A 27,412-nucleotide genomic window follows, 5' to 3' on the forward strand; every position below is an offset into this window, starting at 1 on the left:
AATAGAAATTACTAATAATAATAAAAAAAATGTTTAATATTATATTAAAAATTATGTTTTAAGGAAACTACTCATTTTATTTATTAACTTTTAAGAAGATTTTATTTTAAACGTAAAATATACATAAAAGTCAAGTAAACGACTACTATACATATACGTATATAGTATACCCGACAGTGGTTTTTCTATAATATAAAAATGAGTCGCTGAATGTGTTGCTAAGCGCAAAACTCGAGAACGGTTGGACCGATTTCGCTAATTCTTTTTTTAAAATATTCCTTGAAGTACGAGGATGGTTTTTACGGAGAGAAAAATTCTAAAAAAAAAAATTTAAATTTCCTGAAAAAGTCTAAAAACAACACTTTTCTATACTCCCATACAAAAGATTTGTGATAATACTTAAAAGTCAATTTGAACTTTAATACCATACGATAAAGTTTGTGTTAGGCGATACGAAGTTCGCCGGGTCAGCTAGTTGGTTATAAAGGTGGACGTAGAAGCCGTGACGCATATAAGAAAATACTAGACAAAGAACTACTGCGATCAATCGGATTCGAAGTTATTGGTACTAAGTTATTAATATTTATAGATTGAATATCAAAAGTAATAGTTTGTTTGAAGAATAATATTTAATTTATAATAATTGAAAAAGTACGAATACAAACATAAATATAATATTGAATAACAAATGTATATATTTAATATAGCGTTATTAGTTAGCCATATCAGCAGTGGCATAAATAATTCTCATGGTGTTTGTGAAGCCGGAACCTTGCCTCCATCCAGCAACCATCACTATAGGGTCGCCTATTCTTATAAAACCTCGTTCCATGGCCCACTTTATGCAAAAGTTAACGCGACTTTCAAGGTCTTGATGCCAATCTATAGCTGGTTCAGCTAAATTAAACAAGAAAAAAACTTGATTACGACTGGATATAACAAATTACATGTAGAAAATTGATAGGATTACGAACCATTAGGTAAGACTTAATTTTATTACCAGACATTGTATAAACCAAGGATGCTTTTTGCCCCCATTGGTCTCGTAAGTTATGTGCTTCCGCGATTACCTCCCTAAGGTGACCAGTTACTTTATATAAACTAAATTTCATTTAACAAAAATAAATAATACCTTCATATACAAGAGGTATGATTCCTCTCCAAAGATGCAACTGTCTCGCAATAGCTGCGTATCTAGTGACTGCTATGATGGGACAACGAGGCCTGTATTTCGCAACAACTTGAGATGATTTTCCCGACGAGGTTACTACAACGATTGCTGCAGCCAGAGACCGCTGTGCAGCCATTACCGCTGCCAAAGCGGTACCAGTGGTTTGATCACATGGAAGAGGAGTCTACACGTGTTTTCATGAAAAAAAAATAATAATTAGATATGTATATTCATTATTTTAAATTGAGAAGTCATAGTTTAATAACACAATTAGAATTAAAAGGTACGGCGATAAGGTAATAGTTCCATGTTACAATGGGAAACGATAATTATATACTCAGAGGCACAATTAACCGTCCACCCATATAAAATGAGATATCGTTTCCTCACGTTAACTTATACTCTGCACTCAGAGTATAAGTTAACGTGAGGAATATATAGAATGTGCAGTTGGATTGTCAAATTTGACTAAACCTATTATTTTTAATTAAAAACTACAAAATTAAAGGAATCATTGCAGGTATACCCACTTATAAAGTTGCGCCTAGCACTAGGTTTAGTCAAATTTGACAATCCAACTGCACGTTCTATAAGAAGGATAAATTTGTTTTGAAACTATGTGATACCATCGCTTTGATTAAAATTCAAATATTTGGGTATCCTGATTTCATTTACATTAAAAAAAGCCACTGGACACAGCTGGAGCAGCCAGGGCTGTGGCATTTGTGGACGCTAGGTTTAGCCAGCGTCGCATAGCTTGGATAGGACATAGGAACCAGTATTCAAATACGATATCTAGCTTTATATAAATAAACTAGCTGACCCGGCGAACTTCGTATCGCCTAACAATCGATTCTTTAATTTTATTAATTTTTTTTTTAGAATTTTTCTCTCCGTAAGAACCATCCTCGTACTTCAAGGAATATTTTAAAAAAAGAATTAGCGAAATCGGTCCAACCGTTCTCGAGTTTTGCGCTTAGCAACACATTCAGCGACTCATTTTTATATTATAGACTAGCTGACCCGGCGAACTTCGTATCGCCGAACACAAACTTTATCGTATGGTATTAAAGTTCAAATTGACTTTTAAGTATTATCACAAATCTTTTGTATAGGAGTATAGAAAAGTGTTGTTTTTACTTTTTCAGGAAATTTTAAATTTTTTTTTGAATTTTTCTCTCCGTAAGAACCATCCTCGTACTTCAAGGAACATTTTTAAAAAAGAATTAGCGAAATCGGTCCAACCGTTCTCGAGTTTTGCGCTTAGCAACACATTTTGCGATTCATTTTTATATATAAGATTAAATTGACGTAGAACTTTGGAAGAATTGAAAATAAATAAGGGACCGGTTAGTTGTGCCGCTAAGGAACAGAGGTAGAAATCGCTTTGGGTAGTTGGTAGGACTTAGTTTAAGTTGTAGTTTTAACAAAAATTTTAAAACTATTTTTGTTTAATTTTAATTCTACGTCTTCCGATAACGAATTACGTAATTATTTTATGAGGCTTTACGGTGATTATTTAGGCCTATGTAACTATACATTTTTAATACTCTTAGGACTAAATATTTTATTTCTTATTTCGCATCCCTAGAATCGATCTACGTTCATAGCGATAGTTTTATTGAAAATTACAATTTAATAAAATAGAATAAAATACAATAGAATGTAAAAAAATAATTCAGTCATATAATATTTTTTATAATAAACTTAGAACAATGTACCGTATCTATGAAGTCATCAAATACTTGCTTAGTCCATAAACACGCTTCAGCCTCCTTACATATCGTAGCCATACATGAAACAGTAGCTACCGGATACCGACCGACTGCTGTTTCCGCAGAAAGAACTAGAGCGTCAGCGCCATCAAGTATGCAATTTGTTATATCACACAACTCAGATCTTAGGGGTATCTCGTTATGACGCATACTGCTTAAAAGATGAGCACTGACACAAACTGGAACATTAGCCTAGCAAACAAAATTGATTGTCTGTAAAATTGGTTTACGGATGATAGTTTAATGTGACAACGTCATAACAAAACATCTCCGGACTATTGGACGTATAGGCCAATCCAGTGACAGATACAAGTATAGGCCACTGAGCGGAACGGGACTATGCGGAGCGTGACGCAATTTATTTATTTATTCTCAATGTACACCGAAATACAGACACATATAAAGAATGAGTCATCATTTTTCGTGAATGTCGGCAACGATCACCGATTTTTTTGACGTTGTCACGTCAAAAAATACCTATAAAAACATATACTAAAGTACTTAATATATTACCTTATTAGCTCGCGCAACCATGTTTTTCTGTGCAATGACTAATTTTTTTGGTGTTATATCCGAGCCCAATTCTTGTCTCGTTACCATGATACCGTTACTTATCTGGAAGATTTTTTTAAATTATATAATAATCTTTTTTGTTATTTAATAATCTATATTTATAAAATTGAATCTTTGTCTGCATGTCCTTTATAGAATCGTAAACTATGCATTTGATCATGTTATGATCTTCAGCAAAGTTTTGGGCATGAGCCCTCAAAGGTTTCTGAGTTGGTACGACCAAAAAATAAAATAAAAAAAAGCGTAGCAACGCACGTAGGGTACAGCTAGTATTCAATAAGATACGAAAATATAGTTATTATTTAAAGTGAAATAAAAAAGCAAACTTCACTAGAATTAGTATTTTATTTTGTGAGATTATAACATCATATATAACACAAGGTGATTTACCTTGACAGCAACATAAGAATGTATATTTTCTATTTTTTTAATAAATATTTTGTAACTTTTGTTTTATATATATTATTTTCCTTTAATGAACTGCTGAACTGTATGAATGTTAATGTTCTAGTGTTGGACAAAGATTTGTTATTCTATTATAGGTAGATCGATGTAGTTTATGGTTGTGGTTAGTTGTTTCAATTATTAGAACATCTGACAGTGATATGATGTAAATTTTGACCAAAATAGCAGTTACAAACTATTTCAAATAGTGTAAAATAGATTAAAACCAGCTAAGGTTAAGATTTATAAGTTCTTCATTACACCCAACTACAACCACCAACAACGTAATTATACGAAGATTATTGTAACTTACTTAGGGAGATAATTAAGACTAAATTGCGAAAAAATAATTATCTTTCGCGCAAAATTAAGCGACAATATCCAAATAAATTGATTTGATATAGCTTTATACTACAACGCAAAGTAGTACTTGCCGATAGAATGTCATCGAAGTTGCGAAAACCTTCAATTGTTTGGATGTTGGCAACAATAGCTATTTTCTTTCCTTTGTCTCCCATTAAGTGCCTGAGCTCAGTAATAGCATTAGCCGAGTTTACGAAAGACGCGACAAGAATGTCCAACTGAAAAGAACTGACATTTCATTACACTAACTAATTTTTCTCGTTTTTGAAGTATATAAAATTAGCCGCTATTCCTTAGTATTAATCCTAATGACAGGAAATTAATTATTATTATCTTTATTTATTTATACTGTATTCTACACTACAACTACATATTTTAAGGTAAAACACATTTAAATACAGTTACGGACTGTGAAATACAATGGGCGGACTTATGGTTATTTAGCTATTTCTTCTAGACAACCCAATTAAAGAAAGGATAAATTTATTCATTTTTTAAAATTAAATATAACACAGATATTTTTCTTATATGTGTAATAGTAGTAGATAAAAGAATTATGTGGTTTTATAAAACCACGATGCAAGTGAAACTTTAGTGAAAAAAAAACCTTCCCCTTATACGCACTAAGCGATTCGTCCCCTTATACGCACTAAGCGATTCGCTAGTACATTCTTGATCCGTACGGCCAAAGAATGGAACTCTCTGCCAGCGTCTGTGTTTCCAGAAAATTATAACCTGGGGATCTTTAAGTCGCGAGTGAATAGGTTACTTCTAGGTAAGCGTGCTCTATCTTAGACCGCATTTTCACTTATCATCAGGTGAAATAGTGGTCAAACGCAAGCCTATCATTGTATATAAAAAAAAAACATTTACATTAATACACAGATCAAAACGCAAATGCCGCGGAACACTTTGCTTTTATACATTTATAATGCATTGAAAAGTATGGTTTAACTAAATGACAGCTTACTTACTTGATTACGCACTGCCATTTCAATATACATTTTGTCATTCTCGGTATAATTAGGCATGTCGAACGTGACATTGGGTACGAAAACGTCTCTGTACGATCCAAGTAATCCCCCTCTTTCGATTTTACAAGTTAAAGTTGTCGACGATATCATTTCAACTTTAAGCTGTATAGTCTCATTGTCCAATAAAACGTAATTGCCTTTGCTCATCTGTTCAGCAAAGTGCATGAAGTCAACATAGACTGTGTAAGTTGAACACCTGTCTTTATAGGTTTCGTCTGTTGTTAACCGGACTATTTCTCCCGCGATAAGTTCCACAGTTTCACCATAAGACTGAATAAAACAGCAATGTTATGTTGGGGTTCGATAAAACAGCTTAAAACTTATAACTACTCTCACTTAACGGAACGATAAGAAACAGTATTTAAATTTAGTTTAAAGTAAATGCCGCACTTAGAGACTCACTTCAGATTCAACGTTGCGATTCGATTGTAAATATTATATAAAAAACATTTTTTTTATGTTGAATAATAACTATTATAACAATGACTAAGCAAGTTTTAATTTCGTTATATCGTTTTCTTACTTATTCCATGCTTGTCTTAATCAAACACTTCCTTGTATTGATCGATATCAATATAGTAATGTAGTATTTAGTAGTATGTATTATTTACTATGTGCTATTTGGTAGTTTGGATGAATTTATAATCCGTTCCATATTAAAAAAAAAAAAAAAAAAAACAAATTGTAGAAACAAGGGTCGCAACGAACATTTTGATTATGAAATTTCCAGTGAGGTAGGGCACAGCAGGATATATCCTGCTCAAAATCTGGAGTGTCGCGTCTGCGGAAGTACCTCAACCTTACAGAAGATCACAGCTAAATAACACTGCTGTCAAGTAGTGCTGTGTTCCTGTGCTGAGCCACCTTATTAGCCAAATATCCTGGGGAGGGTCACAGGTAAGGTCAGAAATGCACTTGCGATACTTCTGGTGTTACAGGCTTCTACAGGCTACGATAAGCGCTTACCATCAGGTGGGACCTAAACTTGTTTGCTGACCTATTCGTATAAAAAGTACTAATAAAATTATATTTTATAATTTTTTAATTAGTTAATAATAGTAGAATATTTTTGATTTATTCTTATACCCTCAGTCCAATCTGGATACATACATTTTCACTTTTTAACTGATTTTTATGTTAATTTTTGCGGTTTATTCGAAAATTTAAACATACAATTAGGCATTAAAATATAATTAGTAACACATTTCGGAACATACGTCAGCAATGCTACCAGTTCTGATTTTCCGGCCTGGCAGCCGAGCAGCGATGGCTAGAGGGTAAACTTTCCCCATCTTTATACTATAGTTTTTAGCTGCTTGACGAAGAGTTTTAATAGTTTCAATATGTTCATCCTTGGTCCCAAAACACAAATTTAATAGGGCAATGTTCATACCCGCTGACATCATGTTCTCCATAACATCAATATCTTTAGTAGATTTCCCTTAAAAACGAATAAAAAATACCTAAGATACAACTTTTATAGCGAAATTTCATCTAATATTATAAAAATGAGGTAAATATACATATGCATTAGTAAAAACAAAGTAAATCTTATTATCAATTAGCTCTTGCCGGCTACTATACTTTTAAAAATTCGAAGTAATTAGAGGAATAATAAAACTCAACACACAATCTATCATCTCTTTCAGTACCTTTAGGGCATTTCTGCTGAAACGCATTCATATTTATTCTTAATAGCAAGCCTAAAAATAAACTGTCAACCTTTTAGTTTTATAATGTTAGACTACGATACACACTTTCATGTCCCTTTTGGATTTGAAATACCAAAAATTCTTAATGATGTTTGTTTTGGATGTTGTAATAATGAAAATAAAGCCAGATTTATACCTGCATTCTGGGGTGGTTCTAGGGATGTGACATTACGTGAAAATAAACTGATTTAAAAAAATATATTCGATTAATGTCTGTGTCTAAAAAAACATATACTTACTGACATATACTCGTATTAAAAAAAACAGTCAAACAAGAAGCAGTAGTTAAGTTCAGTGGTAAAACTTTTATATGTATTAATGGTTCAAATTGACTAATTTTTTGGATATAAATCAAAAACAGTATATATTCGTGCTATAAAGTTTAATTTTTTTCAGCCCTCTTGGCTATATCCACCTATAAAAATGAACTTACCCATAGTCGCTATAATTCCAGTAAGTCGTTGACACGCCGCTGGTGAGTCAACGTCAAGACTCAAAACATGATCTAAAGGGGAACGGGCTTGTGCCGCGGGTAACTGTTGTCCTGGTAAATCCATAGCATCATACTAGAAAAGAAGAAACATTAGATACTGTAATTAACTCTAAAGATAGAATTGATAATATAATATTTACACCATAAATCAATTAGAGTAGTTACAATGTGCCTTATTTGTGTTCCACTAACTCCGAGCACGTAAGGTTGTTGTTTCCATTATTGTGAAACTACACGTACAGTTAATGCTCTATAAATTTTACTTAAATATAAATAGAATTATATTAAATTAATCTAAAATGTGCCAGTGCCGTGCTGGATATTTTAAATTGTTTTAATAGTGATCAGAGCATCAGACTATATAATATTTGTTTTTGAGGTTTTTCATTAGGATCGTATAACAAAGAAGATGAATCCGTATCGTACCGTAATCGTATAAAAAAAGATGAAAACGAAAAATAAACTAGGTACCTTTATACTTAAATGATGTACTAAATGTCTCCATATGTCACCGTTTTTGTAATAAGTAGTGTTCACAACAATTTGTAGCAATAATTATTTATCCATGCTTATTTTAACATAGCAAATTTAATATTTCACGCTTGTAATATCCCACAGCATAGGTCTATTTTTCCATGTAGGAGAAAGATCAGAGCTTAATCCACCACGCTACTCCAATGCGGGTTGGTGGATATATTTCCTTTTATGAGTAACGATCGCTATCAGGTGTACATAATAGCAACCGTGACAAATGGCTTAACGTGCTCTCTGAGGCACGGTGGGGATACCCATAAGGACTGCACAAACACCCAGACCACGGCAAATATCTGTGTGGGCAATATAAATGTTTGTCATGTGTGGGGATCGAACCCGCAACCGCCAACGCATCAGCCACAAACCAGTGCTGTGACCGTTGCGCCAATGCGTCGTCAATTTAATGTTTATTTACGTAAAAATTTGAAATCAAAATGCTTACCTCATCGAGCCTTTTATCAAATTCTGTTGGCCATACCATTTTTTAAGAAGAATAAAAATAGTAAATTTGTGTAAACTAGTTGTAGTTTGATAAAGACAAGTAAACTTTAAACAATAAACAATTAGGATATATGGCTTTTACTTGGCATTTGTAAATTTCTTAATGTCAACTTCATTTACTATTTTTCTCACGTCATTAACTTACAATCCATAAAAAATACATTGAATTAATAAAAAAAGTGTGTTTGTCAGTTCCGACGTACGACTGGAGTTTACTCCTTCAGATCGACTGTCTAAATAGGCACAAAAAGACTTACTAGTATAAAAAAAATTAATACTATATCAAATGATAAATAAACGAATCAAATAACGCCATCTATTGGATGGCGTTATTTCAACACGTCGTCGTCCGATAGATGGCGGAACGAAAAACGTAACGAGGTCATTCGTTCAGTAGATTTTACTTTTCATATTTTTTCATACCGGGAGCCTTGTAACTCTTTTTTTTATATAAGTAAAGTCTTTGACAACAGAACCATAATAATGTTCAAACTTTTAATTATGGTCGAATTTCGACCCCTAGGTGTCCACTAGTTGTGCTCATGACTTCGTCTCCGTGGAATATTGACTTTGGACACCATTTTTTGGATATATCTTTTGGCTTGTTTTGGATATCAGAATAGCTCTAATATTTTGTCTCTTGTCGCAAACTTATAAAACATTCATATACCTTATATATTTTCATAAAAACTTTCATCCTCTATTCCCTATTGTTATTTTGCACCCTTGAGGGTAAAACTTTTACGAACTTTGAATGTGATATTTATTTATATCGAATCAACAGCCAAAAAAATAAGTTTCATGCTTCTTGCTAGAAAGATGACGATACTTTCATACAACTTTTCATCCCCACCTTTCAACCCCTTATACCCATTTTTTCATATTAAAAAGTAGCCTATGTTCTTTCTCAGGCTCTAGACTATCTGTGTACAAATTTCATTTAAATCGGTTCAGTAGTTTTGGCTTGAAAGTGTGACAGACAGACAGAGTTACTTTCGCATTTATAATATTAGTAAAGATTAGATAAACGAAATTTTATGTATTTGAAATTTTTGAAGTAAAAATTCTGTACGCATGCTGATTTGAGAAGTATGGTGGTGAATGTGTGAGCGTTACGAAATGTCTGATCGGGCGAGGCAAATTTAAGTTGAGAGGAAGATATAAGTTAGTGAAGATAGAAAGTTTTACTTCAGTCGTGTGGTCTAAATTATACTCGTTTTTTAAGTTTTATGTATTTTTTGTTACAGATTTATACTCGTATAATAATATTTTTTAATAAATAAGTTTTTATACTAAAAAATCTTAAAATTTCATTATACAGCAGGTTTGATATTTAAAAAAAATATAATTTACAAACTGAAAAATATTGATATCACTTTACTATATAAAATTACTCTAAATATGTGTTTGAAACGAAAGGATTGTCTTCATTATCAGCACATCTGAAAAGATAATTAAGTGATATAAGATTTGTGAATAAAATATTCGGCATACAACTGGTATGAAATACAATCGTAACTTTTTATTACGATATCATCATTTCATCATTTCATATTATCTTATCATTTTAAATTTCTCGGTTTGATTTTAGCATTAAAGGCTAAATCTCAAATTTTAATGTATAGAAATTTATTTTAGCAGTTGATCATTAATATCGTACTAGCCTCTGCCCGCGACTTCGACTGCCTTGAATAGTTACTTGAAAAAAAAACCCCGATTTTGAAACATTCTCTATTAGTGATCCACTGATATATAGCTTATAGCCTTTCTCAATAAATGGGCTATCTAACACTGAAAAAAATTTTCAAATCGGACAAGTATTTCTTGAGATTAATGTTTTCAAACAAACAAATAAAGAAATAATTAAAAAACAAAAAAAAAAAAAACAGATAAAGGTACAATTTTTCTTAATTTAGTCAATTGGTAAAAATTTCATGTAGACGATTTACTAACCTTTTCGATCAGCTGACAACAAATAGCCAACGATTAAAAGCTCTAACACTTTTCATGTAAGAGGCTTTTTGTCCAGCAGTTTGATAGTTAAAAATTGATTCAGGTTATTTGTATACAAAAGTGATGTTTTTTTTTTAGATATAAAATCAAAAGGATTGTTTCATATTACTTGAAATACTTACCCTACTAAAGGCTTGTTGCTGATCGTGACATTCCAAATCGTTACAGCGTCACAGAAGGAACTGAATTCAGATCCCCGTTGAAGAATAACGTAGGTATCACCGTACAGAAGCCAACTTTTTTCCACAGCATATTCTACAGCTAAAAGAACGCGAGCTGACAAGTTTTTCTCCCATTTGTTATGTTGTTCACCTTAACCGAGATCAAAAATAAAATTGTAAAAAGAATTATATAAAGAATTCATTTTTTTAGAAGTTCAAAGAAAATACAATAATTTCTGACCTTTGTATAAGATTGGCATAACACTTCTGTAGTTACGGAGATGTCTTAATACTCGAATATTAGTACTGATTGTGATAACGATTGAGGAGGGCCTCAACCAATGCAATAATCGAATCGTTTTGCCGCTGACCGTAGGTACAATAATGACTCTACTATTGGTTTGATTAGCGGCAGTAACACATGATATTACTGCGGCCTCTGCAGCATTTACTGGCATTTTAATCTGCACACGTTGCAAGATAAAATACATAAAAATAGTTATAAAATTGAAACTTATTATCTAACCACTTTATTAATGTAACAAGTATCCTACAGCTCTTATTACAAATGTTTAATTATGTTTGTATTAATTTCAATTACCTCTTTGATTATTCTCCTGAAATTAGTCTTGCTAATTGTTAAGGGTTCGATAGCATAGCATAACTCATTTATGCCTTTTAAAACATCAACCATTATATCTGTATTGTAGCATTCTTTTAATATAAATCCACTGACTCCATCCATTAAAGCGTTGGTCATATCTGATATCTCGCTGTCAATAAAATGACCAGTTTTGAGAGCATGCTCGAAAACACCACCAGATATATAAAGTGGCTTGCCTGCCTAAAATGTTAATAATATGCAAATATTTTAGAAACGTGTAAATATGTCGTTTTCAAATTAATATATTGAAAACTGTAAAATATATCTTCATTTTATATATGTAGCTATAACACATGTTTGTTTTTCAGCATAAATATTTATGATTTTTATCAAGGAGTTGACCTGTAAACATTTGCCTGCAACCCACTTCTGAATTTGTGTCAGTCGATATTGTTGTGATTTTTCAATTTCATACGGCAGATATTCCCGCGATAGTATTAATCCATCAGTTTCCTGGAATATATTAAAAATTCTGTTTATTTAATATCGTATATATTAATTACCCTATTATTCGAATTTCGTTATTCGTATTTCGAATCTCTAAATTTTTCACTATATTTTTGTAAGTTGTGAGGAATTTTTAGTGCGAATTTGTGTGAACCGGTATTTTTAAGCGTTAGAATTCATTTCATTGTTGTTTTGAACGTGCAAATCTCAGGTTGCATAGACTCGATTTCAACTTTTTTTGTTAGACCAACCTTTTATTTTATCTACGAAGGCTCCATGATCTAACAAAACAACTACTACAAATAGGAGCAGTATATATAGAGGCAGTAAATATAAATGCGGGTGAATCAGGGCCCACAGGTTCGTTTAAGTAATATTTTTGTACCTTTAATATTTCATCAATGTTTACAAGACCTTCTTCAGTACATATACCACATAAGATGAAAGGTCTCTTTATTTTTAGTGCTCGCACAAGGTGCTTTATTTTTTTGATTGTATCAGGATGACGAACATAGTTAATTATTATAGTATCAATCTGTAATTAAATATGTTATTAAGAATTTACAATGTGTTTGGCTCACATCGGTCTATATTTTATGTATGTATATAAAGATACATTATTGTGGTTTTTTGTTAATTTTTTTTTTGTTTCTTTTACTTATTTGTACGCACAGCTAAATATTCTATCCTATACGTCATATAGTTGGTTGATGGAGAATGATTTTAATACTAAACTTACCATTAAGGAGTGTACATATTACATTCTCTCATTCTATTATTATAAAGGAAGAAACTAATCTATATAAAAATTAAGTGTCTTTCTGTGATTTCAAAGTAATTGTATTTTTCCTTCAAATAGTTAAAGTTATTATTTTCACATTATTATTATATAACAAAAAACCAAATATAAAATTATTGCCTTTCTTGCTGTCTGTTTTACTGTTTGTTCGGGTTAATTTCCGGAATGGTGGAACTGATTTTTATGGGACTTTTACTAGAACATAACGGAGGTTATGGAGCAACATTTTAGGCTCTTTTATTCCGGAATTTCATACGAAATCGGGGTTTACGTGGGAAAAACAATACTTTTTTGCGCGCCAATGAACTAAAATCCCAAAAGGTTTCAATTATAAAAAATACATATAAATATAGAAATAAAAAATTAAAATACTACATTTTGCATACCAAAAAATTACCGTGTTATGCATGTTTGTTTATGTCTGTAAAACTGTCTTTTATTACGTTGTTACGTAAAATTGTTACGTTTGTAAGATTATAAGTGGAAATGAATTTTGAGGTTTTTTTTGTTTAATTTTGTACTTACTTGATATTCCAGAGCGAATTTTATAATTTCTGTATCTTTTTTCGTTATAAATGGTCTTGAATGTTTGGCATGTCGAGTGCAGACACTGCACAAGTTAGATAGTTTACCACCTTTAGTGATGACGCATTTGATTGATTTATCGTCCACAATTCCTATACATTTTAATATAATTTCATCAGCTGCTAGTGATATTTCTGTGCCTGGTGTCACATCATTTACCAAAAAGTGATTATCAACAAAAATCCTTTCAGCATTGCATTTGTTAAAGTAGGAAATGTTATACGTTAAAATAACCTCCGAATTCTTTTCCAATGTGATAAATTCACTGTCCTATAAAGTGCACAGTTATTTTAGTATATTCTATGCTCCTATGTTCCTTAGCTGTTTGAATAGGTTTATTTACACTTCTTTTTATTATTACCTATAATGTATAATATTATAGTAGAAAGGTCTTAAAACTGAATACTGTTTCTTGAACCGTGTTCGCAACACTACATTTTACAAAACGATTGAAAAAAATCTTATTAAAAATAATACTTTAATCGTCAATATAGGCTTCAAAATATAAGGTTTTACAGAAATGGAGCAGTAAGCATAAATATAAAATCAAAAGAAAATAGAAAGCATAAGATCTTGTACAGCTTTGTGGCCCTTCAAATAGTTGACTGATTAGCATTTAATTTTGATGATAATATCCTATAAGCACTTGTTGCAGAAATGGAACCGTTGTCCCATTAATACTTTTAAATAGCAAAAGATTGAAAGCGATTTGTTGACATACGTTAAACAATTAAATTCTCTTCCAAAGCATCGTGACTAAATTTATACCCATATAAATCATTCACATCACCTTCATTACCATAACCGATACAATAAAAACCAATTTACAGCAGGTTTCGCGTAAGACAAAAAACGAATATATTGGATTCAATTCGGCTTTCAGTTTTGCCTTCTTTGCTAATATTAGTGAATCTTAACCTGCAACTATAACAGGTAACATAAAACTATGATAGGTGTATCACACCAAAACTACTGAACAGATTTGATTCAACCTGGGTACGATTTAAGATTAAACCAGGAACTATTCTAATTCGATGGACATTTTATACTTATATTCAGTACAATTCATTTGCGAAGGGGGATGAAACTCAAAATGTGTACTTTGTTGTAATTCAAAAATAATTGTTCGATTTAATTTTATTAAAATTAGAAAGGACACATTTAAAAGTTTTATTCGTCAATATTTCATTATGTTTAGTTTATTAATTCAGTAATTTAAAAGCATTATCGTTAAATTACAGACATCAGAACCCCCAGTAAGTTTCAAAAACATGATGCTCAAAATGTACAAAAGCCTACCAAATTTAATAGCTTACATACCGATAGCAGCGCTATCTACCGGGTCCAATTGAGATAAAAACTACAATATCTTCCAAGTGAGACCAAATTACATATGCTTACAAAACTTGCTACAAATTGATTCAGTAGTTTCAGGGCTACATTTAGATAGCAGCGCCACCTACCGAGTCCAGTTGAGATAAAAACTACCATATCTTCCAAGTCAGACAAAATTACAGACGCTTACAAAATTTGATAAAATTGGTTCAGTAGTTTCGGAGTTACATACTGATAGCAGCGCCACCTACCAGGTCCGATTGAGATAAAAACCACCCTATCTCCCAAGTTGGACAAAATTATAGATGCGTACAAAATTTGATAAAAATTGGTTCAGTAGTTTCGGAATTACATACCAATAGCAGCGCCACATATCTGGTCCAATTGAAATAAAAACTACCCTATCTCCCAAGTTAGACAAAATAATAGATGCGTACAAAATTTGATAAAAATGCAGCTCAGCCTATTGCAGTCAACTGCTGGACATAGGCCTCCCCCAGTTCGTGCCAGACATCCCGGTCTTCCGCAATCCTCATTCAGCCTACACCTGTAATCTTACGTAAATCGTCGGTCCAACGGGCCGGAGAACGTCCCACACTGCGTTTGCCAAGACGCGGTCTCCACTCCAGGACCCGTCTGCTCCAACGGCCATCGGTCCTGCGACACAGTTGACCAGCCCACTGCCACTTCGACTAGCTAATTCTGTGGGCTATGTCGGTTACTTTCGTTCTCTCGCGGATAGTCTCATTTCTAATCCTATCTTTGAGAGAAACCCCAAGCATAGCCCGTTCCATTGCTCGTTAAACGACTTTAAACTTGTGGACCGGTCTCTTCGTCAGTGTCCACGTCTCGGCTCCATATGTTAACACAGGCAGGACGCATTACTCGAAGACTACAATCAAAGACTGTTTCGGAGTTACATACATGTAAAATTTTCATTGTTAACGCCCACCCCCTTAATCCTTATTGGGCATGAGTTATCCTGAAATCCGCTCATCGATCATTTCTACATCACATATAGGAGATTCGTACCAAATTTGGAGTCGATAGTTTAATAATATAATTGTGTTTGCTCGCAAACGAAAAAAAACCGACTTCAATTACATCGACGAGTAATACAACGTAGATCGACGAAAAACTAGTCAAGTAACTACGCGTTATCAAAGATTACTCAAAAAGTAGTTATCAGATCTCAATGAAATTTATATGTGACGACATGACAAACATCAGCTTTCGATTAAATTAAAAATTATTAAGTAAAAAGTAAAAAGTTATTGCGGATTTTCAAGAAGTTCCCTCGATTTTTCTGGGATCCCATTATCAGGTCCTGGTTTCCTTATCATAGTACTAAACTAAGGATATCTTCTTTCCAACAAAAAAAGAATTATCAAAATCGGTACACCCAGTAAAAAGTTATTGCGGATTTTCAAGAATTTCCATAAATTTCTCTGGGATCTCATCATCAGATATTGGTTTCTTTACCACGGTACTAAGCTTGAGATATCTTCTTTCCAACAAAAAAAGAATTATCAAAATCGGTACATCCAGTAGAAAGTTATGTGGTATCATACAACGTAGGTCGACGAAAAAAGCGTCAAGTAAAAACGCATTATTAGATATAGCTCGAAAAGTAGTTGTTAAATCTCAAATAAATTTAAATGGGACTAATTGGCACACACCACCTTTCGATTAAAAGAAAATTTGTCGAAATCGCTCTACCCAGTCAAAAGTTCTGATGTAACATACATTAAAAAAAAATACAGTCGAATTGAGAACCTCCTCCTTTTTTGGAAGTCGGTTAAAAACGGGAATTTTCTATTGTTAACGCTCCCGCAACAATATAATAAGTAATGTGAAATAGCTAGCTAATACCATTTTTACTGTATGTGAATTAAATTAAAATACGATTTACGAATCAGATCAATTTAATCATTAATTACTTACGTAAAATGCGCCCTAATATATTATTTAACATGAACTTTATTGAAGAGCAATAATGTTCAAATTGAGTCTACATTTTAGTTAGAAAACGTTTGTATGTGATAAAGAAAAGGCTTGTTTTTAGGGTTTTCACGGAAATTATTCGAATTTTTCCCATAAAAACCATTCTTGGACTTCAACGAACATTTTAAAAAAAGAATTGGTAAAATTGGTCCAGGCGTTGTTGAGTTATACGCTTACGAACACATTTTACGATTCATTTTTATATATAAAACATATATGGCGGTCCCAAAAAAAGTAACGATCACAGCTCATTAGCTGTACGTTAAATATGTATTAGTCATTACTAATACATATTTAACGTATAATTCTTCACATATAACGCCTCAAATTTACCCAAAAAATTTGATTGATTATTATTTGTTCATAACAAGATACTTACAAATTCTAATAAGCCGGTTTTCACAACACACGTTTTTAGTTCTATACAAGAAGCTACTGGCCAATCTGTAACATTATATTTTATGGAACACGCCTGAGCTGCTTTGTCGATTTTCCCGAGGAGCCGTATTTTATCTCCTCTCGTACTGCTTGACATTTTAAATTTAGCGACATTCATGCCAGCTTCTAGAAGCTTTTGTATATCTACTGCAGTTATGTGCGAGTCAGCTGCGAAATATAATTTGATTCATTAAATATTTTAGACTTATTAAAACTTAATTATCTAAAAAAATTATAACTTACCTAAAGTGATAATAACAGGACACCTTCGAATCCTAAAGGGCGGCTTTTTTAAAACACTCTTATTACTAAAGTCGATATCTTTAAAATATATTGTTTCAGGATTCTTTAGCCACATGTTGTTAACTGCTATTGAAAAAAAGTAGCTAGTAAAAAATCTCTAAAATCTTTCTTAGGTTGTAGAAGTTATATAAGTAGTTAGTTGTTGTGTTTTTTGTTGTAGATTGTAAAATGTCATTTTATCATATATGTCATATTCGACTCTATCAAATATATTTTTCTTTTCTTAGAAAGAATTTCTATAAAGGAGGGATAGAATGAACAAGATGACACTGAAAACTAAAATAAAAACGGTACGATGGTTTAGGGTATAGTATCGAAAAAGTCTCAAGCAAAATTTTGCGTCAATCAAATTGATTAATATTATTTCCTTATTTCTTGAAATATTACTTGAGCTTCTTTTAAGACAAATAAGAAAAAAGTAAAAGCTTGAAGGGTTTAGGCTTATATGTATAATAAATATAGGTATATTAAATATAGGTATATTAATACGTGAAGCTAAAACTTTGTACTCCTTACGAAAATTGCGCGAACTGAGAAGTATGAATTTTCGCACACTTATAGTTTATATAGAGAAATAATGCAGAATGCTAATATTTTTTTTCTAATGATGCACAAAAAATAAATTAAATCAATAAAAAACACATTACACACACTACCATGTATTTAACACACACACACACACACACACACACATACACACACACACACACGTATATATATATACTCTTGTTTAATGTTCAAACTTATCATTTAAATTAATTGTGGTCGAATTTTCTCCATGTAAGAGAAGGGTCAGAGTTTAATTCACTACGCTGCTCTACTACGGGATTGGCGGATATATTCCCTACTTAGAGTTCGCTGTCGGATGTATTCGACATTTCATTTTATAATAACATTATCACATCATAACCACTGGAATAGACAGCTTAACATGCTCTTCCTAATTACCTGCAAGGACATCCAAACCGGAAAGAAATATTTGTACAAATATAAATATCCATCTCGAGCGGGAATCGAACCCGCAAACCGCCGGTGTAAGGTGTACATCTCACGCATACCGCACCACACCAGATCGGTTGTTAAATATTTATTCCTAAGGTCCTCAGGTATTTTAGTTGTCTTATGACTGTATATGTGTATCATGCTCTTTTTTAATTTTATACGAGTATACATGTAGATTTAAATATGAAATAAATCTTAAGATCTGTAAAGGAACTGTATAAATCAATTGATGTGGCTATTTGCCAAGTGGGTATAAAGCATTTCTCTCTTATTGACAACGACTCTGAAAAATGCTTTTGTTTTTTGGACACATTAAATGGATGAGGCTTGTGATGGTCTAATATTTATTCAACAATCGTTTAGGGAGTAACAGTTGACTATAAATAGTACTGATATTAATACAATTATTTGTAACAATTCCTATAAGAACCTATAAGAACATTATGAGATAAACTTTATGCACGACTGGTGAAACAGCCTTTTTTTTAGTCATCCAAAGACATGAAATAATTTAATTTAAATAAAGAATTTGTGATAATAATGATGAATTTGTTAAGGTATACAAAATAAAATATGATTTGATGTTATAATGATACCTACTTGGTGTTATAATGACACAAATACAAAACATGCTAAGTAATTGATGTGCTACAATTTTTTATTGACAACAGAAATATATAACAAAATATAATATTGTTTAAAGCAGTTTTACATTAGAAATTCAAGATAGACTATATATATATATATAAATTTCAGGTCACGATATATGTTTGCAATAAACTCCGAAACTACTGAACTAATTTTTATCAAATTTTGTAAGCATCTGTAATTTCGTCCAACTTGCTCCCATAGGGTAGTATCTCAGTTATTGACCTCAGTATTTTCTTACAAATTAAATTTTTATTATACGACTTTAGTGTGTATCTATCGGCTAATTCTATGAAATCCTAAAAGATGGCGGTTTGACATCTAAGTTGAACAAATATCTAGTAGATGGCGCCGTATTTCTATTTCTCTATAAGATGGCAGTTTGGTATCTATGTTGCACAGATATCCGGTAGATGGCGACGTGTTTCTATTTCTAGTTTTTTTTTATTTTCAATCACATTTGAATGAATCTATTTTTAATTTTTTTGAAAATATTAATTTGATTGTATCAAAAGATTTAAAAGTTATTTTTCTGGCTGCTTTGGGTTACATGTCATTAAAATCTATAGTATTAAGACTATTTTTAGTTTCTTATTGAATCAAAAACAAAATAAGACCGGAAAAATAAAAAGTGACAAAACGTTAGTAACAACGGAATCTTTGGCAAGGAATCGCCTTGTGTTTGTTCAGTTCGCGGCAAGCTAATGGACAAACAAGGGTCGCTGTAGCAGTGTTGACTTTCAGTTACCGTGCAGGCGGCGTCCTTCTTGTATCTTGCAAGATTTATTTTCACCCTAGGCGATGACAGCTGCTTTATGGTCCCGCAATTAATCAAACATATAAAGTTGTTTTGTAATTGTCAAAATTGAAAATTTTAGATTTACATATTTTATTACGATCAATCAAGTTGTTCATAACTACTACATTTAGACCTATATATTTCTTTAAAAAAATGATTGATATTAAATAAGTAGAATAGAATAATACAATATTGTTTTATGAATAATTTTGCAGGACATCTATTAAAATGTATATGATGTTGATAGTATGTTCCACAGTATCATTGATGTCGTATCAAAAAAATTAGAACAATAATCATTGCGTCAAAAAATTGTCTTTATTTGACGGGAGTGGATTATTCCCCATTGTAAAAAAGTTGTGTCAGTGATATCGGCGACATCTAACTGTCTATTCCTTAAGGGGAAACCCCATGAATTATGGATAAAGTCGACATCCGAAAAACCTTTCTCAAACGTGCTTACTGTTTGTGGCTTTTTTGATTACCCGAGTGAATTCGTGACTATGGGCTTAAGAATACCAGTTTTTAATTTTATGTATAGATAACTGTTAAGATACCTACAAACTCAAGTCTTGAAAGTCAGTATTTGAAAATTCAAATCCACGTTTAAGGCATCTTTAGAAATTAAGATTATGAATCCTTGATTTTGTTTACTTTCTAGTTATTTCAGATATATACAGACATAAAAATTATAATTTCTTCTGAGTAATCTTGCTTCTATAATTTTTGGTGAATTGATTGCAGTTAAAATATTTTATTTGTGTTATAATTTGGTTTTAAATTAAATTCTATAAAATACATTTTGTTAGCTTCTATTTTCTCTAACCAAAAGGCATTTCTTGAAATAAACAATCGTGCCTCACCGTACAATATATATATATATATATATATATATATATATATATATATATATGTATATGTATATGTATTATATATATATTTAAACAACATTTACGGGCTTTACGGGCAACATTACGTACTTGCTGACGCCATTTTTATTACATCAAATATTTCTTACTATAGCGTGCGTTTTTTTTACAATAGTTTATTTTAGACCAGTAGTTCTAAAACTGTCTAGAATTGCTAGGATGGTCCGACACTGACAGCTTTTTGTTGTTATAACATTACTATATCTATATAAATAAATAAAATTGGACTGCCTCTTTGTAATATTAAAATAACCGCTTTTTACTAAATGCATATGGATGTATACTCCGTATATATACAAAAATAATATTTTTTACAATTTTTGTCTGTCTGTTTGTTCCGGGTAATCTTTGAAACGGCTGGACCGATTGTGACGGGACTTTCACTGGCAGATAGCTGATGTAATGAGGAGTAACTTAAGCTACTTTTATTTTAGAATTTTTTTATTTTATAACTCTCCGAACTGAATAATAACTTTTTTGTTAAATTCCTCGTGGACGAAGTCGCAGGCACAGCTAGTCATTACATAGTATAAAACAAAGTCGCTTATGTCTGTATGCTTAGATCTTTAAAACTACGCAACGGATTTTGATAAGGTTTCCTTTATTAAATAGAATGATTCCAGAGGAACGTTTATATGTATAATGCATGCATAATATAGTAGAGGAGCATTGATAGTTTTAGAGGTTTCTAATGTGATGTCGTAAATAAACACATTTTTTTGCCCTTACATTGCAAATATTTATTTTATATTTTATATTTAGTATCAACATTGCACCCCTGCGAAGCCGGGGTATGTCGCTAGTATACGTCATATAGAACTAAACTCCTAACTACTACTACTTGTATTATGTTTTGATATTATTATAGATTGTCCTCTTCAGTCGTGTTTCATTAGTAAGGGGCATGGCGGGGTTAATTTCTCTAAGACTGTCCTAAGCGGATAGTCGTTAAGCCCTACTAATTGCAGTGGTGTCTTAATTAATGTTTAATTACGTGTATTTGGTATTTGACACGATTTCTCTCAAAATAGTTAAACTAGAAGACTTCAGGTACAAATTTAAATAAAACATAATTTAGGTCAGCTTAGGCTCTAAATATTTTTTACCAAGAACAACAAAACTAAATCAAAGGTTTCAATTATAACCACATACTTATCACATTTTATTTATTTAAAGTGTGTCCTTTGTATAGCCTATGATTTCTAATTTATATTGCTTATTATTCGAATTTGCGTACACATATCAAATTAGTCATGAATTTAGATAGATTGTTAAAACGAAATAAGAAAACAAAAAATACTTATCATAATTTTATGTTCAGTAAAATGATTCCATTAGTAGCTCTTAGCACTACTTTATAACTTTATATAGATAATAATTTCGTTGTTACATATATTCCAGTCCCTAAGGTGACCTAAATATATTATACGAGGGGATAAAACTTAGACGGTAAAGCTGCGGATGACCGTATATAACTTGAAGAAGTTCAACATTGAAGTTGACATGTTACGCAAAGTGGGAAGTTGCGAAATCTCATATAGTAATTTATATGCACCTGTGTGCGTTTCAGAACATATTTTAATAATGAGAGTTGACAGTAGGATAAGGTTACGTTAGTTAAAAAAATAATAAAACATTTTATATCCATATATTGTTAGGCACTTTACTTCGTTTTATTGTTGCTAAAATTTAGATAAAAAATGATGCGGATATTTTCTTCAATTTTAAACTAGTGCTAAAAATTTTTGAAAGAAACGCAATAATAATAATATTAGTCAACAACAGAGCCTAGCGTGTACTATAGAAACTAAAAAAGGTTGTTACATTAATATCGATAGTACTACATTGCAAATTAACTAGATGGCGCTGGAACAGAAATCTTAATCTTTAGATTTCTATAAATATAAACGAGACTTAAAAATTATATTGCCAAAGAAGTTTCACTTCTGACGTGTATAACTCATCCTTATTGTCTCAACTTCAAAAACATACTATAAAATCTGATTTTGAGGGTAATAATAATCTTGGGGCATTATGCAGTACTAGTGTTACATACGGAAATTTAGATTAAGGTGTAAGATCTCTCACTCACAGTGTAGCATTCTAGAGCATCTGACGCTCTGAAGAGCTCTCTTAAGGAAGCTGTAAAAGGTTTTGGTTTTTACGCCATGACTTTTTACAGATTTTACAACTTTATTTAAAAAGTAAGAAACATTATAAATGCCTTAAAAATTTCAAATGTTCCCCATTATGTATGGAGGGTAAGTTTAGTATTCAAAGTTGTTTCTTTTCTTCCGCGAACACTCACTGCTTACATGAAATTTTGAGCAAACAAAGTAACTTGAAATCGATACCTTTTATTCTAATATTGTTGTTGTTACGTACCGGGAAAACCACGATGAAAACAATGTCAAACTGCATACAGGAAACAAATGGTCGAGGGGAGTTAGAAACAACATGACGCCGCCGACAAAATGTTTTCACAACTTGCACCGTTCTCATGCCAGACTATACATTATTGTAATGTTTTTTTTTTTTTATATTACTAATACTTGTAATATTATTTTGTTGTTCTGAGATTGTACCGCGAAGTATTATTAAAATGATGGTCCTGGGTTTAATTCCGCCTCGGGGTGAATACTTCTATTTGTGCAAATGTTTGCTCCTCGCTTGCGTGTTTGTCCTTGTAAGCCCCAAATGTACCTTGACGAGCACTGTATGTAGGCTACTACGGTTCCTGTCATAAACATGTACCTACACACATAATGATGATTAATTCTAGTGGGAAAATTATCTTTCGATTTGCAGTGTAGCACTGAAGTGAATTAAGTTTCTATTTTCGCTTATGGAAAGTCAACCTTTGCCCAGCAGCGGGAAATCTCAGTTGGTACTAAATTATAGATTATTGAAAAATTGTCAAGTAAATATACATTATTAGGGATATTTAAAAAGTACTCGATCTCAATAAGAAATAAATAAGACCTCATGACACATCCCAACTTTTGATTAAAAAAAAAATATCGAAATCGGTTTAACCAGTAAGAAGTTATAAGGTATTATAAAACGTAAGTCGACGAAAAATTTCCAAGTAAATACTATTAAAGTTAACATAAAAAGTACTTGTCAGTTCTCGATTAGATTTGAATTGGATGACAAGCACCAATTTCCGATTAAAGAAAGAATTATCGAAATCGGTCCAACACCTCCGAAGTTATGAGTAACACACAAAAAAATTACAGTCGAATTGAGATTCTCCTCCTTTTTGAAGTCGCTTAATAAAGAGGCCTATGCACAGCAGTGGGATATTATAGTCTCAATCAATCAATCAAAAAGTAAATAAGACGTAGTACATGAAGTGCAAAATAATTACTTTTTCTTCTAATGTAATTTATTACTAAGTCTTACTACAAGCATTAAAGTGTGATTGCTTCCTTTCTGAAATATGTTCGGAAGTAACCAAGCGGCTGGTCCTTATTTCATTATTGGAATTCTTGTAAAGTAGGTTCCAAGCGCGACGTCCTATTTACCGTCCAAATTGCTATTAGAGAGTTTCACGCCTAGAACTTTACATACGAGGTTAAATCACGTCACCTGTACGGACTTACTTGTGTTTCGTGAATATTTAGGCGAGCGCTTTTGTAGTCTGACAAATTGGAAGTATTTACGTAAGTACATTTTTATTTTGTTTGTGTTGCTTTTGTGTCTGCAATTTAATAATTTAATGTTATATTGTACAGCATTTGTTTTTTTTATTACTAAAGGAATTGTTTCTCTAGTGGTAGAGTAATGACTACAACTAAAAACATTTACTTTACTTTCTAAAATATCTTATTAGGGTATAAACTCTATTATACACGTAGAAAAAAAAAAACAAATCATATTTTAATAATTTAATAGTAAAAATGTAAGTTTTGTGACCATATTTAAATTGTGGTAAAAAAGTATACTTCGCTCAAACCGACTGACTCATTCTGGTAACAATCGTTACTCATACTTCTCAATAAAAGATGGAAAACCTCAAAACAGAGTGCTTCAAATTAATCTTCGATAATATTTCCTCCAATAAAACGAAACTGTTATTTTAAGCAGTATATTTAGTAGCAGCAGCTTAACATTCTTTATATTAAAAAAAAATTCACACAATATTTTGAATGAATTTCAAAGCGTTTTAAAACTGAGGATTTCAGATATGAAACAATCGTTCATTGACTGCTCAATTTTTATTCATTTGTTTTATTTTCATTGTATATCAATAATATAAAAATGAGTCGCTGAATGTGTTGCTAAGCGCAAAACTCGAGAACGGTTGGACCGATTTCGCTAATTCTTTTTTTAAAATATTCCTTGAAGTACGAGGATGGTTCTTACGGAGAGAAAAATTCTAAAAAAAAAAAATAATAATAATAAAATTAAAGAATCGACTGTTAGGCGATACGAAGTTCGCCGGGTCAGCTAGTTTGTAATATTTTCATACATTTTAATTTTTTGTGCATTTCCCAGACGAAAATTTGTCGCAGTGATAATAATTAATGATTGGCTCCAGAAAAAAATAGTAATAAGATGGAATATTTTTGCTCCTACTTGTAAAATTACATTTTTTAGGATATTTGAAGAAAAATATTTTTTTTTAAATATAATATTTTAATATAGTTAAATTGTATAACTTTTATTATTATATTAAATTATACATATATATTTTTAATAATATTACTTTGTATTAATGAAAAATATTTTATTTCAATATTTTACTCTGAAATAAATATTGTTCGTTTCATACTGCTTACTGTATCATCGCAAAATCGACGAAATTCTATTTTTTTTCATGCAGAAAAGCTCTTAAAAAGTTTTTTGCATAGTGTACAGACTTCGACTTGTATTCAACCGCAGCAGTTGAATGCCCATTACTCTTCCGAGTGTTTCTGCACTAATGGACGCGTAATTGGTCGTTTCGTTGACTAATGGACAATTAAACGAAGCTACATAGATTCATCCTAAGTATTGCGCTTCGATAGTAAATACTTAAGTCGTGTCGATTCTATTAAAAAAGTTCATATAGGTTTTGAAAATATTTGGCAATAAGTTGCAAACGTATTTAGAATTAAAAACAAATTGATCTATAAAACACGTTACAATCGAAATCTGTTTTTAGCTAAAATGCATTTCTGTAAATAAAATGTTTACGTATTTCTGTATTAAAATTTTGAATAATAAAATATTAAATTTTATTTAAATCAAAATAAAAACATAACTGTATTCAAATAGGCTATAAAATCAATTTGGAATCGTCACTACAAATTCAAATTTTAAAAGTGATTATTATTTTTAAAAGCAAAGCTACCACCGATTCTAAATGTAGATTCTGCAGAGAAGAGTCGCAAACTCCGCAATTACTTTTTTAAAAATAATATCTAAACTGTGTTTTACATGAAAATTTGTCATTTGTTGCATGAATTATTACTAAAATATTAGCATTGTTAATATTGCATGAGATTTTAAATAGTTTCTATATTTTATGAAATAGTTCCCTTTTTGTTGTTTAATATATGCAAAATATGCATTTTCAGGGTTTCTTAACTAATGTTAAATAAGTATATAATGAAGAAGATTCTCCAGAGTAGTTTTTTAATAAAGAGACGACAGCAATATGACGTCACTTTATTAAGAAACCTTTCATCTTCAATATAATCATAATCGTGTTAGACGTCGAGATAATTCAGTTTAATAATAAGACTACTTTCTATTATCCTAGCTCGCTGCAGCGAACTATAAATGGAAAAATGGTCTCATATTACGCCTTTAAAGCGTTTTCAAACCATAGAATTATGGTCAGGCGCTTGCGAGTTCGCCTTGACGAAATATTTAAACCAAAATGGACTCACATTAACATGTTTAAACACGAATATAACGTAGTGTTAGTACAATAATGATGTAGAAGCAACTTGTAGAAATCGGTTTTTGACTAAAAATTCATTTTAATATAAAATTCTATTAAACTATGATTTATATTAGCCGCTTATAAGCTTATTTCAATTAAACTTCAACTGAAATCGATTGCGGTCATTCAATGTGTGTACAACAGGAATCAGTAGCTAGTACTCAAAGCAAGTCAATATTAGGTACCTAATGCTCGAGTATCCATGAGTGACAGACTCTGTGGATATCCGATAAAAGAGGTCGAGTGCTACGTCCACACGCTCTGACCTAACGCGGACAATATTTGCTTTTCACGGCGATTGCGATCAGGTCCTGCGTCATATTTGTAAACCAAAGCAATGACTGCTTAAGTCTATTTCTGGAATGACGTGTTTCTAGTGAACTAGATGTTTAGTTTTCAGAAATGTTTTTGTTATATACTATAATATTTGTTTTTCGATTTCTATATCTGTATAAATGAATTGTAGGTTTAGGCACTTATTAAGAATTGCGTATTGGGGAGGTAAGGCTTCACCGAGATCATAATATTTGACATCAACTAGTTATTTTAGCTCTTATTTTATTTTTGTATAGATGAAACAGGACATGCACTCAGATCTGATAAGAACTACTCTGTATCATCACAGTACACCATGCAAAAAGCGGATACAACATACAGAAGTCTTCAGTCTACGGTGGCTTTCTATCCGCCGATCGCAGGAAGTATTTATCAAATCTGTCCACGCGCCGTGCCTCCGACGCCGTGCGACAG

General features: G+C 31.6%; 2 protein-coding genes across 2 annotated transcripts; both read right to left on the minus strand.

The window, feature by feature from the left end:
- Positions 1-656: 656 nt before the first annotated feature.
- On the minus strand, positions 657-8,580 carry LOC123655053 (pyruvate kinase-like). The gene is made up of 9 exons (XM_045590897.1): positions 8,542-8,580; positions 7,506-7,638; positions 6,578-6,801; positions 5,301-5,630; positions 4,398-4,544; positions 3,460-3,561; positions 2,893-3,138; positions 1,133-1,355; positions 657-897 (listed from the first exon to the last, which is right to left on the minus strand). The coding sequence occupies exons 1-9, from the start codon at positions 8,578-8,580 to the stop codon at positions 713-715; spliced, it is 1,629 nt and encodes a 542-aa protein (XP_045446853.1). The 3' UTR covers positions 657-712.
- A 1,374-nt stretch (positions 8,581-9,954) lies between these two features.
- LOC123655383 (pyruvate kinase-like) lies at positions 9,955-17,404 on the minus strand. The gene is made up of 9 exons (XM_045591197.1): positions 17,290-17,404; positions 16,988-17,214; positions 13,210-13,539; positions 12,271-12,420; positions 11,781-11,891; positions 11,376-11,618; positions 11,016-11,238; positions 10,736-10,925; positions 9,955-10,042 (listed from the first exon to the last, which is right to left on the minus strand). The coding sequence occupies exons 1-9, from the start codon at positions 17,402-17,404 to the stop codon at positions 9,991-9,993; spliced, it is 1,641 nt and encodes a 546-aa protein (XP_045447153.1). The 3' UTR covers positions 9,955-9,990.
- Between the last annotated feature and the right edge of the window lie 10,008 nt (positions 17,405-27,412).

Source organism: Melitaea cinxia, chromosome 7 (assembly GCF_905220565.1).
Source record: "Melitaea cinxia chromosome 7, ilMelCinx1.1, whole genome shotgun sequence".
Lineage (NCBI taxonomy): Eukaryota > Metazoa > Arthropoda > Insecta > Lepidoptera > Nymphalidae > Melitaea > Melitaea cinxia.

Coding starts and splice junctions, on each gene's coding strand:
- LOC123655053 (XM_045590897.1), bottom strand. CDS start 8,580: ATGGTATGGCCAACAGAATTTGATAAAAGGCTCGATGAG. Junction 5,631..6,577: donor GAACTGGTAGCATTGCTGAC/GTATGTTCCGAA, acceptor TGTTTTATTCAG/TCTTATGGTGAAACTGTGGA. Junction 3,562..4,397: donor ACTTCGATGACATTCTATCG/GCAAGTACTACT, acceptor AAAATCTTCCAG/ATAAGTAACGGTATCATGGT.
- LOC123655383 (XM_045591197.1), bottom strand. CDS start 17,404: ATGTGGCTAAAGAATCCTGAAACAATATATTTTAAAGATATCGACTTT. Junction 13,540..16,987: donor AAACCGGCTTATTAGAATTT/GTAAGTATCTTG, acceptor TGCACTTTATAG/GACAGTGAATTTATCACATT. Junction 12,421..13,209: donor AATTCGCTCTGGAATATCAA/GTAAGTACAAAA, acceptor ATTTAATTACAG/ATTGATACTATAATAATTAA.